We start from the raw sequence: 21,804 nt of genomic DNA, 5'->3' as shown, positions 1-21,804 counted from the left end.
TATCTTGGACTGAAATAACCGAATTTCCCACTGCAACAGTATGTAGCTGAGCAAGTCACCTAGATACTGTAGATATGTTTAGACAAACTTCTGGACAAAGTTATAAATAAGCCTTGGATACAGCTATTCTCATTTTTGTTCTTCAGCATGTCTCTTTGTTCTCTAAGGATGGAATGACAGTCTAGTGCCAGTGGAAAGAAAAACTGATCTGCGATGGGAGATGACATGCTCCAAAATACTATTTTGGCCTTTACAGAAGACAAAAGGGGAAAATAAGTGTGCAGAGTTGTTAGGGATAGGGATTCTGTTTGTTTTTATGCACTGCTATTTTAAATCCCTCCCTCAACACTTTCCCAAACTTCCTCAGAACAAAATCTCTAGCCAAAGACAATGAACTGTTATGGCCACTTTGTTATCAGATGTGCACTTTAAAACTTGTATTTTCAGTATCACAAAGCTATAGGGATTTCTAAAAGACACTCTCTTTACTTGGTATTTGTCTACCTGCAGATGTAATAGGAACACAAACTGGAAATATCACTGAATATGTGACTTTAAAAGAACTGGGCCGTGAGAAGGGTTTTCTTGGATCTCCTTCCACTGCCCTGGGTCTGCAGAGCCTTTTGCTCATGTTTTCACATTTTCTTAAATTCCAGTTTAAAGCTTCAGCTTCTCGTCTTTTATGTTCCTACTGTAGGGCTTTTTCAGAATCTCACTTCTGTGAGGGTTAAAAACGATCTCACATCCCTAGCACAGAAGCACTTGCAATTTATTCACACATCTCTCCCTCTCAGATAACTGCTAACAGCAAAGGACTCCAGAAAAGTAAAAATGAAGCAAGTGCAATAATCTTCATTACAATCTGCAGTACATCAAGGAGCTCATCAGCTGATACTTACGGAGGCGTCACTCCTTTTGGGAGGCCTAACGCGTTGACAGAAATGGGTGGTGGCTGGGATGGCAGCATGGAGCTGAGAAAAGCTGCTGGAGACTGGCTGGAATTAGGAAATCTTGGAGTTGGAGACAGGCTGTGGGAAGGTGAAGAAAGTGAAGGAAGAGGAGGGGGTGGAGGAGGTGGAAGTGGAAAGGAATCACACACTGGATATGTCGCTGTTGGACTAAAGACAGGTGGAGGTGGGGGTGGAGGGGATGGAGAAGAAGGAGACCAGGCATATTCCCCTTCTGGAGCAAACTGCTGAGAAAAGGGAGGAACTGGCACTCTCCCAAACTGTTTTTGAGAAGCAGTTGGAGACATAGGAGAAGGAAGGCTAGATGTAGATGACCCAGAAGATGGAGTCACATAACCTGAAGCAGGGCTGATGTTCTGGGCAGCAATGAACTGCTTAGGCCGAGCATAGTTGAAGGAGCCGGAAGACTGCATGGTTGGGGAAGTATGAGAGTTAAGAATACTCATTGGCACAGGAGAGGTGGCAGACTGGCTGGATTCAAGCTCCTGGAAGGAGGGGGGAGGAGGAAAGGAAGGAGAAGAGGGAGAGTGCTGATGATGATCAGGTTGCTGTTGGTGACGATACCACTGTCCACTTTCTTGCTCCAGACGAATTTGGTTCTGCAGCTGCTGTATTTTTTGGGGGTCCCTGCGGGAAGGAAAAATAGACAAAAAGATGATCAGACATGCAGTTCTGGCTGGGGAGGAGGTAAAAGTTCCACTGGTCTATGGTCCAGGAAAATGGAAAGAGGGAAAGTTCAAAGCATTTACATATGTTGAACAGCCCCACTTCTTCAGAGTTAACACACTACAAAAGTCCATTTTTTTGTCCTCAAGATGAAGGAAAAAGGGTACGCACAATAGAATTTAACAGTACCATCAATTCTTCAAAAAGGTAAATTATATGTCAGTTTGAAGCACTTAGGGTATTTTAAAGGCACAATCCAGATAATGGAATTCAAGGTAAAAGTACTGAAATTCTTAACAAGCTTTCTTTTTGTTTCTTGTGTTGTTTTTTTTTCAATGGCCTTGTTTGAAGAAGGCTGAAATATTTACCCAGAAGGTAAAAGTACTGAAATTCTTAACAAGCTTTCTTTTTGTTTCTTGTGATTTTTTTTTCAATGGCCTTGTTTGAATAAGGCTGAAATATTTACCCATTAACAACTTCAGCTGTAGCTGAATTTCTGCTGTAGCCTCTGTAGGCCAATCAGACAGACCTGATCACAGCCATACTTTAAATGAGGTACTTGGAGCCAAGGGACCAACTTCTGTATTAGAACCATGCATGTATGCAGATGAGCAAAGACTTCTGAGAAACATCTGTAACCTAGGGAATCTGTGACCTGAGCTTCCCCTAGGTCTTGAGTCCCCACTTTTTTTCTCCCCAGTTTTATTTACAACTGTAGTTCCTGAGACGAATCTTAGTAGATATTTAATACAGTTCTGAGGCATTGCAGTACTATCAGCTCAAATGGAAATAATAATTTAATTTAGAAATTCAGAAATTCACTGGAAGAAGAATAGAGGCAAAAAAAATTAATATGCAGGAGACTCAGAACTCTTAATTAAGGGGGAAAAAAAGGAAAATGTAAAATGTTCAGCAGTGAAGCAAATCAGAACTGGGTTTTTTTGTCTCAATACAGCTGTTTGAAAGACATTAAGCTCAAAATTAACTGTGCGGTCTATCATGTGACAATATATCAGACTGACTTGCTTAAAATTGTCCTTTTTCAGCTGGAAAATGTAACTTTATCTGAACTGAACTATTGAACTCCAAATATCTATGAAGTTTCAGCATATGCACATATACTTTTTCTGTACATTTAATATATAAATACTTTTTTACAAGTGTGTCATTGTTTATACATAATTTAGGTCATCTAAGCAGACATTTTAGAAGCAGTCTGCCTAATGCATGGCATATGAATGTGTGATTCTGGCACAACAATATACTTCTGTTGATAGCAACAAAATTAGAAATGGTAATAACATCATATTTTCCACTTGAAGATTAATTTTGATATTCCAACCATCTACATTTCCCAGAAAATGTTTTCTGACAATAATTCTGCTTATGATCTCTGGCCAAAGATTGCTTAGATAAGAAAAAGGGGAGCAAGCTGTTTTAGGGCAGAAAACTGAAAAATCAGTAACTTAAGAGTTGACTTTCTTTGGTGCTGTTGTTGTAAAGATGGTTCAATTCTAGCAATGTCTCACTAACAATACAAATTTCAGCACTTAAAAGGAGATTAACTTTTTTACTTAAATTAGCAACAAGAACATCCCAAAGTTACAGTTCACTTTGTAAATTTTATGATTCATTTCTCAATGTTGACAATAGAGACTCTAAATCCCTATCAGTTCAACTTTTCAATCCATAGGATGCAGGCTGAAACTGAATTAATTTTATAAAAATAGAAGAATAACAGTCACCTTTATTTAAATCAGTTAAAACAACACAATTTTAGTTCTTATCAGCATTCAACTTGCTTAGTTGATGACAGAAACAGCTCAGGTCACTTCTGACTGGACAGATAAAACTCTGTAAGATTACTACTTACACCTCATTCGGCACCTTTGGCCTGAATATTTGCAGACCCACTGTCCAATACTTCTAAAATTATTAACAAATAATAGTTATTTTATTTTTCATCACAGTCACCCTCAATTTTTTTTCATTTATTACAGACAGACTAAGGTAAAAGAACAAAAAAGGGGAAAATTTAGGATTGTAAATAAGGTGTTGAATATAGAAGAAACTTAGCTGTCTCCAACACTACTATGTTTATCCAACATGTGCTGAAAGCAAGTAGGAGTGTCATGTCTTGAGACCTTTTTATTTGCATTTGCCAAATCACATGGCGCTGCGCCCGGCCAGCAGCATCCCACAAATGCCCATCTATGGCCCTGTCAATGCAAGTGCAGCACTGCAGCACTGCCCTGCACTGCTGCTGACCCTGCCAGGCAGAAGCAGAGACCAGATTCAGGGTACCTCTACAAAAGGGTGCCGGGCAAAAATGAGGTTGCTCGGGTCTTACACTAAGCATGACGAGGTTGCAGGAACATGCGTGCCTGTAAATCAGGGTTTATTAGCCCAGGACAGTACTGACTCTGGTTGAACAGCTTTTGGTCAGCTTAGACTCCACCTAAATTAAGTGTTGGTTTGCTTGAAAAATAGCATGCAAACACAACCATTATCGTATCAGTCCATGGGGCAAAAAACCACAAAGACCATCTTGGAGTAAATTTTCATGCCAGTTGTAGAAGTGCACAATCCTTGTCTGCAAAGGAAAGTTCTCTACTTCAGAGCTATTCTTTTAACATCAGACACTGCATTATTTTCTCCAGGAGAAGTATCCTAGAGATGTGTCTTTATGAAGAAGGAGAGGAAAGAATAACAATTCACCAGTGTTTCTTTGGAATGACACCATCAGTGGTGGAAGTTCTACATAGGTAGATCCCTGAAAGATAACTCTGCTGTGACAAAGACAGGGAGAGCCCAGCTGCCAAAATTATGAAAATTATTAATTTCTCATTAGTAGGGAAACAAAGAAGGGAATTAAAAGAGTTTAATTTTTGGATGAGATTACAAGAAACACTAATTTAATTGTAATTACATCCTCTTTCCAATTAGTTGAAATATGTTTTGCAATTTTATAGGGCACACGTAAAGTCAGGGAACGCATCAAGCTTGTCTAAACAATAGAGCATAAACTTATTTTCTCATGTGGAATTTTTTGTTTTGCCAAATAATTAATTGTTAATTAATTATAACAATATAAGAATGAACATTTAAAAGTAATTTTTTAGCAGATTCAGTCAGTGCATGATAAAGGTAAGTAATTAAAAAAATCATAGCTAGGGTGAAATGAATATTGAGAAATTTCATCAACTCACTGAAAAGCAGGCCTAGTACTACATAAATATATTCAAAAGTTCTGCTTTAGAACTTGTGATGTTTTTCCAATACCAGGTATTCTTAACCAAGATATTAACATACATTTTCAGATTATTAAATAGGTATGCTAAAACAGTTCCAAAACACAAGCCGTAAGGCAATAAGATGTTAATGAAAGCAGACATCAGTTACAACAAATGAGAGGTTTCTGAGCCATGCTGCCTGTAAGAGCAGCTTCATGCACAGGTTTGGTACCGGGCACTTAGAACATGCTCAGTAAGGTGATGACTTTCAGAGCTATGGGATAGCAAGAAACATTTGAAAACAGATGTTAAAAGCAAAAACTAGGGACATGAGACATTAGGTTTCTTGGTGGACAACAGTGGTTGCCAATACACACACCACAGTTTAATAGCTTCTCGAGACATCATATTGTGAGGTATGCACTTGGTTTAAATTACAATAGACTGGTTTATACTTTTTTCCCATTTTCATAATGCTTTTTCTTCCTGATAACCTCTGTATCACATTGCTTTGAAAACAGAGCAGTCTGTGACTGAGAATTAAACTGGAACAACCCCCATCAGAAACTGTAACTCCAAGTGCCTGAACACAGTGGAGTAGAGGAGGGGACATAGGTACTGGTTGCACATCTCTCCAAGTCTCAACAAGACCTGGCTGCTGGATTGCAGAAAGCATTACAGCAGATGGCATTTCCAGGAATGCAATAAATCCTTCATACTTCTCTCCTATGCTCATTCGCATATTCCCAGTAATAGGGTATGTACCAACTTTACTTTTATCTTACTTACAAAGCTTATTTAGAGAAAATGTCCCTCTTCTGGGAAGCGTCTTACTGTTTGCAGTTTAATCATCAACTTTGAGTACCTTTAAACACAAAAGTTCATATGGAAGCCCTTCTATCCAAAATACCTTTCTTGGAAGGAGAAATTCCCAAAATGTAGAGAAATGCTCTTCCAGCCCTGAAGTCTTTGTACATGAGATGAACCCTACCAAGTTATGCCTACCATGAAGTATGCAAAGGCACTGAAATTTTAGTCAGTGTTTTACAACACAGTACACAAAGTAAATGGAAATAAATGACCACAGGTAAAGAACCAAGATTAAGTGATGTTTTCTATAACTTTTTAAAATCCCAAATTTTGTCCCTCCTGATCTTAATGAAAGAAAAGGAGCAAATGGAAAGCAGACAAAGAAAGGCAATTTTTGTTTGGAAGAAAGAATCCTATTTATCTCAGGTATGAAAGAATAACAAGCTCCCTCTGTCTCAAGTCGTTCCTGAGCAAAAGCAGACTGGCCCCTTCACAATCCTATCAGTGACCCACTCTTTGAGAAACAGATGGTGCAGTTCTACAGAAATATACCACTAGAAAACATACCACTGAAACAAAGGTACAGGAATATTTCAAATGAAACATGATCAGAATTAAGCACAACTTTAAAAGGTTGAGCTATTTTTCTAAGTTAAGATTCAAAAACAATGGCAGAAAATGTCTGCATATTGGAGGTAAGAACTACTCACCTCCATGTACTCTACTTTCCAAAGAAGATCTAGTTTCTAATTCAATACTATTGCTTCAGATTTATGTTGGAGCTCTAGCAAAAGGGAGACAGTCACTATCACACTATCAAATGGCAGGGGCTCTTCTTGCTGAGTTCCATGTCAGCAGGTCTCTATATATAGATAAATTTTTATATGTGTACATTTAGATATAGTTATCTCTAAATGTTGGTATTTATACAATAAAAGCCAGGACAATTTTTTTTCCATAATTTTTAAATGTATTAAAATTGGAATGTATCACATATGTTTATATCTTTCTAGCTCCTGGGCAGCCAAACCAGATACCTGCTTCTGCATCTGTGGCTCCCAGCAGCTGGCAGGACAGATCTGTCAGGTAGCTCTTAAAGACATTTAATTTGCTTTCTACAAGCACAACATGTGTATTTTACTGATGCAATACCTGTTGAAAATTAGTAATTTTCTTTACTACTTCTGACAGTTTAGTTTCTATTTAAGAAACTAAAATACACATATGAACTTATCCAAAATGTGATAGCAATCACTGATACCTGGAACTCTACTCTTGACGAAATTCCTAATGCAATTAAATTTTTTCCACCAAGCCTATCAATTACTGAGTTGTTAAAAATGAAAAAACCCCTAAAACCTAACTTAATCTGCCAGCAAATTACAGCTATACTGAAAAGAAATTCTCAGAATACAAAAGTAACCCAAACTGAAATATCCACTGAAGAAATGTTTGCTTACTTTTACAAATGTTAAAAATGTACATATATGTCAAGACAAAAATGTGATGTAAAGGTAGAAAAGTTGCCTCTTAACAAAAACTGCTATGTATTCAACACACAGACAGCCTCCAGGCCATATCAGTACAAATGCATTTAGACAAGCTTTAGGTTTTCTGAGGCTGAACAGTCCCTTATATTGTGTGTGGGGGGGAAAGAAGTGTACTGTTTTAAATGCTGCAAGGGCTCATATTTATGTAAGACTAGAATTATCAGTTAAAATAAAAATGGGGGGCAGGCCAATGATGGAGGGGACAGGATGGAGGAATAACAACAACACACAGAAACCAGCACCAGTTTCTAGCATGAAAATATTCAGAGGTATATTTGGTGTATACTAACATTACAGGGAGGATTCAGGCTGTCATTACAATTTAAACCTCATGCTGGGTAACTGAGAACTATAACTAGGAACCATCTCCGGCAGCTGTAACCCTTTAACATTTTTATTACCTTCCCTTCAAGTTTAACAATCTGAAAATGCAGATTCACACAAATATTTTCTGTATTTCAGGTTGATATACAGGAGCATTTATAATTAATTTCAATGTAACCTAATTCACACCTAGAAGAAGAAATACGGTGCAAGAACTAACACAGGGACGGTGTTATAAGCACACTGTGAAGCTGAGCTTAACTTTTCATCTAAGAAACTTCATGCACACAGATAAGAAGTGTAAACCATCTGCATTGTTTGTGAACTCTCTTGTAAGGAAGTCCTGCTATAATTTGGCTGTTAAAACTTTTCTATCTATCCTAAAAAGTGGCCATTGTAGCTGTGCCCATTTTCCACTCTGGTGTGATTATCTGTCAAACACATCAAGGTAATTTCAGTGCTAAGGAAACCAACAGTGGAGATGGTGCCAGTATTCAGCAAACACAAGCCATTCTTTCAGAGACAGGAACCATTTTTTACCCCTCAATACCACTGCGGGGATGTTTTGCAAAACATGCACCAGTGAGATAACACATTTAGCTTGGGTACAGAAAGAGAGGAAATGGTGCTCTTGTGCACGTTCATTGTTCCCAAAAGTCATAAAGATATAATACAGCTTTAGCAAAAATGCTAAACTTCATATCTCTGGTAGGGTTAGATCATAAGAATTGGTCTGGTAGTCAACAATTGGTCTGGCTTGGTAATTCACTTGTGTTGCACAACTAGAACAGTGCACACAGTGCAAGTGCAACTAGTGCACAGGCTATCCAGTGATGGAAATAACAGTTAAACTATTACACAGGCAACAGGCTTTACTGACAAAGGAAGCTAAAAGTGTTGTGTTATTAAGAGGTAAATTGCACTGAGACATTAATTACAATACAGGTTCCAATCTGCAGCTGGATTGGCCCAAAGTGTAGGAAATCATTACTTGGAATGCAGGAATGAACTGGCCTGGAAACAGAAAAATAGATCTTCTGACTCTGATTATGCTATATTACATAGAAGGTTATGTTCTGTGCTGATTGATATATATTCCAAGAAAATATGGGGTGGAAAAAAAATCTCAAAGTACAAAAAACTGTGCTAGTCTAAAACCAAAAGTGAACAGAAGAAAAAGACACAGTACTATACATTTTCTCACTGGTACAACACATGCACAGTTGTCTTTAATTTACATATTTATTTTAAATTTAATGTATTTGATTAACAAGATGCTGTATAAATCATCACATTTTATCTACTACTGACCACCAGTTAGGAGATTTGCTTATTTTTATGCCCACTCAATAACTGTTACAGAGGGCTTAAAATTGGACTTACAGATCTTCAATATTAACATTCCAGTATCTGTCAAGTGTGTTCTTTTAAAGATGACTGCTTTGTACTATTGCAAGAGATACTTTCATGAGGATGAATGGATAATATACTAAAAAGGGATAAAACTGAGTAGTTACTGGATGTCCTGACATTAAAGGGAGCACACATTTGCTCTCAATGTGCTTTTTGGAAAATTAAAATTTCAACTCTCTAATAAAAATACTCACAACTGAGTTCTAGGCCCTTTTATCAGCTATTCTGTATTCACAACAGGTCTGACATTTGAGCAGGTAGCTGCCTTGTGTAAAGCTGGGATATTACCAGCTGACACATCACTAGTTTATGTTACGGAAACTCAGTGGAGACACCCTATTCTTAAACCATAATATGAAAAGGAACAACTGAAAAGGAAATAAATACATAAGAACTGGTATTTAAATGAAATAATTATATACATCTGCAATTCCATTACAACAATATACAGTAGAACTACTTTAGGTGTCAGCCCCATCTTAATGCCATAAGAGTTTAGTGCTATACCATTCTTCCTGAAGTCCTTCTGTGCACACAAAAATATCTCCCTCAACAACATACTTTTAGGGAAGGAGGAGATGCACCACAAAGTAAGCCCAACTGCTAAAGACAGTAATAATCTTTCAGCCTTGTCAGGAGCACTGGAAACTGAAAATAACATTGCAGCATTGCCCAGAACTTCTGTGACATTTATTCAACTAACACAATCCTAACACAATTATAACTTAGGCTTGATACAGCAGAAGATGTTATATTCCCAAAATTAAAATAATTTACAGGGCACTGTCACACCTTATCTAGCCAGACATGCACTTTAGAACAGTGAGTTTGGAGGCTGAACTTTGTTGTTTGTTTCTAAAAGGTGTCATCCCCGATGTATAAAGAGACAAGAAAAATTACAATACCCAAAATGTTGCTAAAGCACCCTCAGATATGAAGAGCTGCTACTTTTTGCAAAGGTGTTGTAAACATAATTGCCCCGTTGCTTGGCTAAAATAAACAAACAAAAAGAAATCTTTCAGCAGTATTACTAAGCAGAGGCAAAATCCACCTACAGTACAGAGATGTCACTGCAGTCAAAACCTGCTTTTAAGTAGTCTGAATATATCATGTGCCTGAACATTTGAGTAGGCCCTGTCACTACAAAGAGAAACAATGCATACTGTTGTTACACGAATTTGGACATTGACATATAACCTGAATCAGCTTCTTGCAATGGCAACATATAATTTTAAACAGAATTTTGCTCACAAATAGATATAGTGATGTTATGGTGAGATTTTTTTTGTTTGTTTGTTTTAAAACTGCTAGCTAAGTGTACAGTATATTGTTCTGGAAAGCTTAAATGGAATACCTTATGCATAAATGGCAGAACAAATAATTTCTTTTGTACTTCAGAGTGAAAATACATTCCATAAAGATGATTCACTTCAGGTACTATTTGTTTTTTACTATAGCAAACAACCTTGAGTATGGGAGATATGTAGTAAAGACTTCTCTGAATTAAGCGGCACCTTAAGTGATGTATAATCACATAAAAAAGAAGGCATCATACAGGCAAACGTGTACTGATAAACACTTGTTATAGACAAATACTGTGCCAATGAGTATGAATGGCTGGTTCCTTCCCTAAAATTGTTTTGACTCTTGCTTAGCTTCCAGTGAAAGCAGCCAGCCATCTTATACAGAGAAAACAAAAGGAAGAACAATATTTCATTTTTTCCCCAAATGAAATTGTGACTGTCATGGTGACTTGCCAAAAACAAGGAACCTGACATTTCTCCTAAGGAAACATAAGGACATCTCTGTGTTTGGGTTTTTGCTTGGGTCAGAAATGTGTTTTTGAAACAAATTTCCAACCATTTCCCACTTCCTTTTTCTCTAGTTTTCATCCATGAGAAGCCTCCCGAGAACATGAACTCCTTTCCTATCAGGTCAAATGAACTAACCAGCTTGAGCCACTTATGAGTCCATGGAACAGACTAGAGCTAGTCCAAAAGGAAAAACCAAAATCCCAAAGCTCAATGACCCTGAAGTGTGCAGATACAACACGCTCAGCATGTTTCTTCACTCTATGGAGCCACTCTTGTTTCTGGGCACTATTTCCTAATGTAAGTCATACACTAAATAAACTACCATGAAGTGATAGTCAAACCATGCAATCTAAGAGGCTTTTAAAACTAAGTGTGCATACCACAAGAGGTTCTGGCTTTATATTTTATGTGTCAATTTCTGGTAAGTCAAACACATCTCTTTTCTAAATGAATACGATTAAAATTAATTTATTTCATTTATAGGGTTTTCTTTACAGGATTTCTTCACACTTTCAAAGTGTACAACATACTGATGTGTAATATATGTCAAAAATAGGGTATCTTGCATATTATTTAACATTTACGTATTCAGAGACAATGAATTGACCTATCCTAGTTAGCAATTTTACTATTTCTATGTTGTAGTATGAATTTTCCTATTCAATTGCCTGCAGCTGACCTCCAGAAATCAATTCCGCTCCTCCCATCTGCTCTACAGTAAAAAACTCCCAGACAAAATAAACATGTCTTTTTTGCTTTCAGTCTGATCAGAGTGGTTTGTAAAAGGCTAGTAACAAAGTGTATTTCTCAGGATTTAAAACCATTTTGTCTGACAATTATGAAGATTATCTTTATGGACTCATTATTTTGATGACTCATGCACCTTCTTAGCCTGGAGCTGGACACTCTCAAGAGAAAGAATATTAGAAAAAACACTTTTCTGATTAAAGGGTTCCAAGTTATATTTTTCCATATTTATTAAGATTTATGTTAAAATGAACATTCCAGAACGGATGACAAGAAGAGTGGTTTACCTACTCCTATAGTAAATTTCATTTGGTTTATCTTGACCAACAGCAGCTTGTTTTGTCCTTATTGTCCCTGTTGTAAAAGGTTTTTACATTGAATTGTATATGCACTTTATTCCTGCCCGTGTTCCTTCCCCACAGCAGGAAGGTTAGAACTAAATATTCTTTAAGGTCCCCTCCAACCCAAACTGTTACACTATTCTATATATAAATTGTTTCCTTCACATAAGTGGACTACTAAAATTACATTTGGAAACTATTGGTAAATCACTGTTAGTAAACTAAAATTAGAAAAAAGTAATCCATGCTTTGTTTCTCTCACTCTAAGTGCTAGCAAGACGTAAAAGCTGCAATACGTATCTTTCTCAATGAAGCCAACACTAATTGTGTGTAAACCTCTACAGGTACCACAACAGCTTGGACTCCCAAGTATCATTTACCTCTAAAACAGCTGAGATAGAGAAAAACCAGGCTGTGCTTTGATAAATAGCCAATAGTTTCATATCAAATATGTCATTTAGGACTTCCAGGTTACTTCAAAGGCAGAAGAATATTGACAACAATATTGGCATCACCAAAGTCAGCATCAGTGGGGATCATACGGTTCTTCCTTTTTTCATTATGAGTTTCCACATGATCCTGTTCCTCTCAGCAATACTCAGATCATGGTATAATGCTGGTCTGCCTTCTCATCTGCCTCCCTGCCTCTTCCCATGGGCTACCAGGCTGTCTTCACCAGCCCTTGTGAGCTTCAGAAGGCCTACCTAGGGTGTACGAGACCAAAACTCATGACTTTACCTTCTACCTCACTACATACTCTAGCTTCTCTGGAAAACCATATTTCATTCTTGGGAAAACTATGTTTCATTCTCTGGAAAACACTGGTCTAAAATAACCTCATCTACTACAGTATTCTACTGTGAACTCAAGGAAAATTATTAGAGGCGTTAGAACATGCAAGACCCTTGTGTCTCTGGGCCAGTTTACTTAAGCTACTCTGTAGCCACAAATAAAATTTACACAGTACATTGACCTTGTTTCTCACTTGAAAGATTCTCCTAATCATATTCCATTTCAGGTAGAAACCTCAGGTATAGCACTTAAAGTGTATACAATAACAAAAGCATTTATATGACTTGAGGTCAGCTAATTGATTAGACAAAACATACAAAATATCCAGAAAAATAAGTAAAAAGCCAAAAAGCTAGGAAAAAAAGCAAAAATAATTTTAAAATTTAGTAGTTTTTGTCATAAAGGTACAAAATAAAGCAAGGACATTTAAGTTCTCCAACTATTTGTGCTATCTATCAGGGAAAGTGAGCACCCAGAACTGCAGAAAGACTTTGCTGCTTAGTATTTTTGTTTGGAGGAAAACAAGTACGTTCCCCTACAGTCATCCTCTTTCTCACGCCAAGACTGTAATGAGTCCATGCACTCAGACTTACCACACTAATTGCATTCTCACGCCCTAAAGGCAGCATTGTTTGAAGCTGCCCATTTTTTGGTCATTTCATAAACCTTCAGAGACTGCAGTTTTCCAAATGAATTTCAAGACTTCAATATTCAAGTTACTTAAATCATCAGTAATCCACCAAGTCTTAGTTTAAAAAAATGGAGAAACAAACTTTGCTAAGCAAGAATTGATAGCACATAATTCTTGCTGTACCCTGTCCAGGCACTACTTCACAGATTAGCTATGTCTGATCTTCTACACTAGGGAGAACATATGCCTGCAAGAACCTTATACTAGAAATGGCATCTCATGATTCAAGATTTCTTGTTTTGTTTAAATTTGTTTAATGTTTAAAATCTTACGTTTGAAATTAAGAGGAATCAGTAAGTCAAAAGTCCTGGTTTCATATAATTCATAATTGCAGGAAATGTTTTTTGACCTTTGGTTGACTCAAAATTTTTTCTCATGATTTTTAGCAGCAAGATCTACTTCCCCAATGAATCACTCAGAATGAATGAGAAGAGATCTTCATACTTGGAAATAGCAACAGAATCTCACAATCATTTTCATATCTTCTACACATTAGACAGCTTTATATTTCTGAAACAAGATCCAGATGTGTAAAACAGTAATATCTGATTTGTGATATGACTAAAAGACCATTTGCCTTTTTCTACTGGCCTTCAGTTTGATGTCATGTTGCTCTAATTCTTATTGTCAAAAGGAGATACATAGGCAAATGTTCTCATTACTCCCCTTTGGCATCTCGCATAACTAGTAGTACAGCCTCCTAGAGAGTAGGGAAACCTCCAGGGTGCAGTTCAGAGTGTGTAAATTTGATACTAAATGTCAGAATGTATGAAGACTCCCTCAAACAGTGGCTTTAGAAGTCATCCCAATAAACCACAGGCTTCAAAATGAAGACAGACAACTCAGATTTAAGCAGAAAACATATAAAATGTTCAATGCATCCTCAGAAATGCAGATAAAAATAATGCTACCCAAAATTCTTTCCCCCACCCACAACTTAGTAGCTCATGAGACAACTGAAGAACTCATAATGCATCACATGGTTTCACAGTCACACTAAACTTAGCATTTAATTTATTAAACTACCTTTTTTTCATATACATTATGAGTTAGTTAACTAGTACGACAGCTCTTATTTATCAGTTAACAAATGTACTCAGTACTCTGGATGGGGAATATTCTTTTAGGTGGAATTAGTATCAGGGAGGATCCATAGTTCCAACACTACCACACCCAGCTAGTGTCACCGTGTAGGAGTAGAATTAATAGAAAAGGTCAAATTGTTTAACAGCATTATGAAGTAACATTGTTAGAGTCAGGAAGAAATCTTGTGATTATTTATCAACACCATCAGCTGTATAACAAAGAGTTGAACAAAAGCCAGGAGGAAAAAAAATCTACTAGTTTAAAAGGAGACTCATTTACTCATTTAAAAAGCAGTCCTAAAGAAAGTCAGAGAAGGTGATGAACAAAGATATGCCAAACTGATTTTAAACCCTGCCAAAAAAGCACAGTATCACACTGTATTCTGTATGAAGAGGAATGTGAATATTTCAGACCAGAAGATCAGACTGGAACAGGAATGTCAAGCTTGGTTTTAATCACACCAATCTTGCCAATTGCTTTAAAGTGAGACATCTGCAGCGCTTATACTAAAAAGGCTCAGGTCAATGTAATTAACTTCCTTGTACTTTATGTTCCCTAAACAATCAGCCAAATAGACCAATTAAAATGTTAAACTATGTTTTTCAGCACAGAAATACATATCTTGGAAGTACAAATGTGAAAAAAAACCCTAGTCTTTTTATGCACCAGGAGCAAATCTAGCATTTACTTTTCCCAAGTTCAACCTCTTATTTCTGTAAGATGCCCCCAAATCTTTTTATAATTTTTTCAATTGCATATAAACATAATCTCCTGGTATTAGTATATTAGCTTGGCTAAATATAGAAGGGAGCACTCACTCGTGTTTTATGGAGCATTTTCTTTGGTATGCAGCTAATATAAATAAAATGAGCAGAGAGAAGTTGGCAGTGTTCCACTGACATTACATCACTTTTCCTTAATAGGAAACCTCTCTGCAACTTAACATCTTGCTGTAAACCCTCAGAAGTGTCCACAAAGTATTCAGTGAGGATCATCATATAAGGCCAGGAGTTAGCTGCAACAGGCTAGAACATGAAGCTGGATCTCCCAGTACAACATTGAAAAGAAACTCTCTAGTGAAAACCACCTTTTAAATGTCACCAACCACAGAGCAAGGGAGTTGCATAATGTCTAAGAAAAGACATCTGTAAAATGTACATAATTCCCATAAAAAGAAAAGGATAAAGTTCTAATTTCTATGATGCTACTTCTGTAGACTCAGAAATTCCTCTAGAAACCAATAAATTAAAAACAGATCCAACAGATATAAATAGGACAGAGGCACAAGTATCTATCACAGTTTCATTTGCTGCTTACTCTTTGTGTTCTTCAAGAAGACAAAATCTTCTATTTTGAAGAAATTAATTACTGTAAAATATTATATTTATTTACTAGGAGACAGATGTTGCCACCCACATAGGTTGCGCTCTTCACCAAAACAATAGGACTTTTTGACTGTACACAGTGAAAATAAATTACATGTGCAGCAAAACGCAGTGGATGTACAAGATTCCTGAGAAAAAGACAAGTCCTTTCACTCAGTTTTTCCTCATCCATCACTGAGATTGCTAGTCCTTATTGTGCCATACTTTGAGGGACAAAAAGCAATTCATACAGCACATGAAGAAAAAAAGAGCCATGAGAAATTTATGTTCATGTTGTAATTAACGTAAACATAAATTCCAGTTATTGTATTTCCAATGTGCATATTGCCGAGCAAAAATCCAATTCCCCTTCAAGTCTGCATGCTGTATTTGCTGGCATGGAATTTTATTGAGAACATAATTTATGGAAGCACTGTCACACAGACACTAATGAACACAAAAATGTATTTATCACAGTACAAAAAGTCATGGTAGGTCATTTCGTCCTCTGCTTCGTCCTTTCCAAAAAAGTTTGAGAGAAGTTCATTGAGTGGGTCCTACTGCTTTTAGCTGCAGCTGTGCAGCAAACAGTCTTCAAAAATTTACAGTAATTGTTGCCATGTTTACATCAGTGGCTCTCAGTAAAGAAAATACTAATCCAGTAAAGGTATGCAAAAAATAAATGTAAGCTGAGCTACACTGTATACTGCTGTGATTGCTCTCACTTAGGAACCACCTGGTCTTACAATACCATGAACTCTGGCCCCCTTAGTAAGACATCCCTTAATACTTCTTTATGTCCAACCCTGTTCTTTCACTGCCGTTTGTGATGGCACAACAGCTCAGGACCCTAGCAGAAAGGACAAGAGAATTAAAAGTTGAAAGTCAACATAGAATTGGGTAAATTGATGGTTTTGTTTGTTGGTTGGGTTTTGTGTAACTTGGTTCTGGGTGACGGTTTGTTGTTTGGCTTTTTAAAGTCTTCAGCCTGTTCACTCCTTCAGACTGAAGAGCAGCCACCCAGAGGGTTCCGCTGGTGCAGCAACAAAGTGGTGCTTGTCCAGGAACAAGCACCTGAAAGCTGGACCTCATAGCTCACACTGCCAAAGCAGGGCTTGAAAAACCTGTCTTGGGTTGGTAATTGTGAAAGGCAAGAATGAACTTCTATATCCATTCTCCTACAGATGACTTTGCTGCTTCGTTTCTCAATGGCAATGACCAAGTAAGATCATGAAGTTTTATTTCACATATACATTTTAAATTCAATTGCCCCAAATTGAATGAAGTCTTTAATGGAAGTAAAGCCAAAGTTTAGTTTACAATAAGAGAAAAGTAATTTCAAATGGGTTAGTGTGCCCAATGAATAATTGGAGAAAATTTCACCTTCACTATCTAAAGATTTCAAGTGGGGGTATTTGTGCAATGTTACACGCTTACCAAGAGCCCAGTACAGGCCTAAAAATGAAGACATGTAGCTTAAGACTTGATTGCATGAATGACAAAGGTATAAAGAACAATATTCACTTGACCAGTTTCACCTTTGTGTATTTTTGTTGATCCATGAATTGGTTACTTATTCCATAACAAGATTTTTTCTTTCTAAAACAATATTAGAATTATTATCATCAGCCAGTGTTCATTTTCTAAACTATTGTTTTAGCAGTGGTTTCAACTAATGCCTCATTTGGAGAAAACAACAAGAAAAGCAGATGAATGAAGTTAAACTCAAAACAAAATATAAAATAATATAGCACTTATATTTATCTAACATGAATTGAATTTTATTCCAATAAAACTTCACTAAAACCAGCTGATTGGACAGAGGTCCTGCTAAGTAAGTTGTTACAACTTTTAGGTTTGAACTGCCATACTGGATTGCTGTGCCATTTTAGAATCAGAGAAAACATCTGCTGAAATTAGCTGTAAGGGAAAAAAATCAACTGCAAGTCTCCCACTCATCCATCCCACCACTATTATTATGCAAGTTATCCTACTGTATACAGCAACCACAAGCAGAACTGATGTGCTAGCTGGGCACATACATGTTGAATCCATCATCTTTTTGTTTTATCACAGAACAATCAAGCTACAACTGCTTTCCAAACTTGTGTAAATGAATTCAGGAGGTCACACTAGTAGCCTGTGTGTTCAAGCACGCAGGCATACCACTGAAACCACCAGGAGCAACAGTAATTAGTAGCTCTGAAAATCAGGCAACTTTCATATGAATTTAACTTCATTCAAGTGAATTTGAAAATGTATGTTTAAAATTCACCCATGTATTGAAAGACATTAAAAAATATTAGGTTTTGCTCTCAGAGTAACATTTTTAAAAGAAGAATGAAGTATCTCAGTAATTTGCTGTAAATTAAATGGCATAGAAATTCTTGGAGATGTAAAGGTTTTGTACTCCGGTCCCAGGTTAGGTCCTATCAGTAGCAACAGAAATGGAAAGCACCTGATCAGCATTTGTGACTGAAGTGAATCAATGTGAAGTGAATTGTGACTGAAGAGTCTCAATGCTCTTTACAGAAAACTTGTTACAATGTCTAAAAATGCTACCTTTTGCATGAACCTTTATGAGCATATTTAAGCAGTGAAAATGCAGAAATCTTTCTTTTGTGCCTGGAAGATGTCCCTACATATAAAGGAGCAGAAGAATTTTTTTGGTGGATATTAACTCCCTGCCTTTGGTGTCACTGGGGCTTTTTTCCCAAGATTTAATTAAATACTCAGACCACAGAGAAGGCTATCTGACATACAAATCCAGGTAGTCTAAATAACAGTGATGAATGACAAACTCCTTCAAAAATTGACATAAGTGGTATGGCAAAATTTCTCGCAAGGTCAGAAGAACTTTTTTTGTTAAATGACCAAGATAGCAATAATATTAACTCTTACAAGCTGTAAACTGGAACAAGCTGCTCAGAGAAGTGGTGGAGTCACTGGAAGTCATCCCTGGAAGTGGTCAAAAAATGTGTGGATATGGCAACTGAGGACACAGTTTAATGGTGAACATGATGGTGGTGCTAGGATAATGGTTGGATTTGATGATCTTAAAGATTGGATTTGATGATCTTAAGGGTCTTTTCTATGCAATCTTGACACAATCAAATCTATGCAATCTTGACACAATGAAGTTTCAGAAGAAACATTAGTTGATTAACAGTTTAAAATGCCTAGAAATGTATAAATAAGAAGGTATACCACCACTTAGTTAATTTTGGCTTAGCAATCAGTTGTACTAATTCTATGCAGTATTTTTCACCTACAGTTTGGAAATGTTGCTTTTCCCTCCATTTAGGGCTAGGAAACATGAAACTAGAGCTAAAGGAAGCAGTTGGGCTGATGAAATTATATAGGTTATTATATAGGTATTTATTATATAAATAAATCAGTTGTACTAATTCTATGCAGTATTTTTCACCTACAGTTTGGAAATGTTGCTTTTCCCTCCATTTAGGGCTAGGAAACATGAAACTAGAGCTAAAGGAAGCAGTTGGGCTGATGAAATTATATCAGATAAATACTCCTACCACAAGTGCTCCAAACTGCTTAGGCATGCATACTTATTATAGAACAGAAACAGAAAAGTTTAGAGTTAATGAAATACAACTAAGTAAACCTGACAGTTCCTGAAGACTTTTATAGCTTTGAGTTAGTCCCAGCCATTGCTTGACTTAGCCTGCATATGATGTACAACACTATTATTTCTGATGGCTTACCTCTTTCTGTATTTAGGCCAGTGTGTAAATTCACCAACAGCAGTAAATGTAATCCCTATTTTACTGGGGAACAAAAAATCCAAACATGCCACAGATAAACCCTAAGAGTCAGCACTTCAATGAGAATTTGAGTAGAAAGACAGTTATTCAAAAACACTGGATTATCAATTTGTACTATCATAAGAGCAAAACTAGTAAAATTTTCTGAAAAAAGGCACTGAAATGGTTTCATTAGACCAAAAGCATGAGTTTAGTTTAAACATATTCCTGTCCACACAACATGCCAATCTGCACATCAGTGTGCGATGTCATATGACCGGAGTCTGTGCAATGCATGACCCAGTTACTGATAACAAGACTATTAGACACATTCAGCAATTTACAGGACAAACCATTAATTTAGACCTGAATAGGTACATCCAAGAGCATCCAAGAAAACTCTAGACCTGAATAGGTGCATCCAAGGAAAACTCTGAAAACATTGAACTGTTTCTCAATAAGGAAAACACATTTTTCATGTCCTTCAGTACCCAAAAAGCTAATTCACTACCTCTTTTCTGTCCTTAATGCAGCATGTCACAGTTACCTTAAATTATTCTACAAACTTCACCACTAGTCCGTGATTTAGCAAACTGTAGAGTTTTCAAAATGACGGGCAATTAATTGAGAAACAGATCATATTAGCACCTTCCTTCCATTGTAAGTTGCTCAACAAAGATATCCAAGAGCATCCAAGAAAACTCTAGACCTGAATAGGTGCATCCAAGGAAAACTCTGAAAACATTGAACTGTTTCTCAATAAGGAAAACACATTTTTCATGTCCTTCAGTACCCAAAAAACTAATTCACTACATCTTTTCTGTCCTTAATGCAGCACGTCACAGTTACTTCACCACTAGTCAGTGATTTTAGCAAACTGTAGAGTTTTCAAAATGACAGCCAATTAATTCAGAAACAGATCATATTAGTACCTTCCTTCCATTTTAAGTTGCTCAACAAACACGTTTTCAAATTCATGTAAAACAGTGAACAACCTATAATACAACTTTTGAGGAATCTGAGGTAATTAATCAGATGCAGCATTGAAGAACAATTTCAAAAACCAACCACAGAGAGTAACATTGGTAACTCAGGAAGCTTAACGGCAAATTTCTGTGATTCTACCTCTACCAAAAAGACCATCAGTGATGACAGGGAGAATTTCCACAACTCAGAAGCACAGAAAGTATTATTTTATTATGAACTTGTTAAAATTTTAATCTCTCAGACAAGCAGCTTCTTGTATCACTCTTTGTATGGGGCCCTGGCCTTTCCATTAATTAGAAAGGTACTATTCACATGTTTTACAACTCTCACCCAAACATCCCAGTTTCACTCTGATTAGTCAATCCTCCATACCATGCATCAACTTTGCTCTGCCAGTATTGGAAATTCTGGCAGACATAATAAATCTTTTTGGAGAAAAGAGAGGTTACTAAGCAAAAATACTGGGCATCACAGAACTCTATGTTCACTCAACTACCCCAGCTTTCATTTACTGCCGATCAGCTTCCTGCTTAAAAGCATTCCAATTCTATTCTGTTCTGCTCTTTATCAATGAGCATGCTCCTTCAAATATTAGCATTGCAAACAGTTCCTCTGATTCAGTACTCTTACAAGAATTCACTCAGTAAACAGGGCCTGTCTCTTGCATTTGTAGGCAGTAATGCTTAAAGCACAAACATCTATCTTCTTAACCCAAAAAAGGACATAATGCAAATGTTGTGTTTTAGTCACAAACCGACAATTAGCCTCAGTGGTCAACAAAGCTTTCTTGTAATTTATTATAATTAACTGTCCCTAGGTCATCACTCTTTTCCAGTTACAGCCTACCACAAAAAAAGTCCAAAGTTTGTGCCCAACAGGAATGTTAACTTTACGAAGTTTCAAAACACTTTCAAAGATTATTAAAGTGAGGATGCAATAGCTCTGTCTGGCAACTTGCAGAATGAGCAAACTGCAGCCAGAAAATGGTGAAAGCAGAGGTATTTTATTGCCTTTTTGTAAAACAACATGCTAAATGTAACATTAAAGATTTCAATACTTTTTCTGAACCAAACATTTTAACACACAGAGCCATGCCCACAGATAATAATGACATGTGTTAAAGAAGCGCACTAATGGCTTACTTCATCTCAAGACCTGGATACCGAAAGAACCTGAAACTAATGCATAACATTTGGGCTCACATGTTAATACCCTCATTTATAACTGCAGCCTGTACATCCACAACTACTATAT

General features: G+C 36.7%; 1 protein-coding gene across 11 annotated transcripts in view; it reads right to left on the bottom strand.

Moving 5' to 3' along the window:
- PALLD (palladin, cytoskeletal associated protein) overlaps nt 1–21,804 on the bottom strand; it is a 190,202-nt gene that overhangs the window by 37,965 nt on the left and 130,433 nt on the right. For 6 of the 11 annotated variants that reach the window (XM_039699942.1, XM_039699944.1, XM_039699941.1 and 3 more), the window contains one exon: nt 900–1,595. The exons of 3 other annotated variants lie outside the window; for them this stretch is intronic. In XM_039699942.1, coding sequence (XP_039555876.1) covers nt 900–1,595 — 696 coding nt within the window. The remainder of the gene's footprint in view (nt 1–899; nt 1,596–21,804) is intronic. 2 more of the 11 variants (XM_039699945.1, XM_039699950.1) reach the window with 1 other exon arrangement.

This window comes from Passer montanus, unplaced genomic scaffold (genome assembly GCF_014805655.1).
Source record: "Passer montanus isolate IOZ18808 unplaced genomic scaffold, ASM1480565v1 scaffold14, whole genome shotgun sequence".
Taxonomy (NCBI): domain Eukaryota; kingdom Metazoa; phylum Chordata; class Aves; order Passeriformes; family Passeridae; genus Passer; species Passer montanus.
The sequence above is the reverse complement of the archived record's forward strand: the minus strand, read 5'-3'. Positions and strand labels throughout refer to the sequence as shown.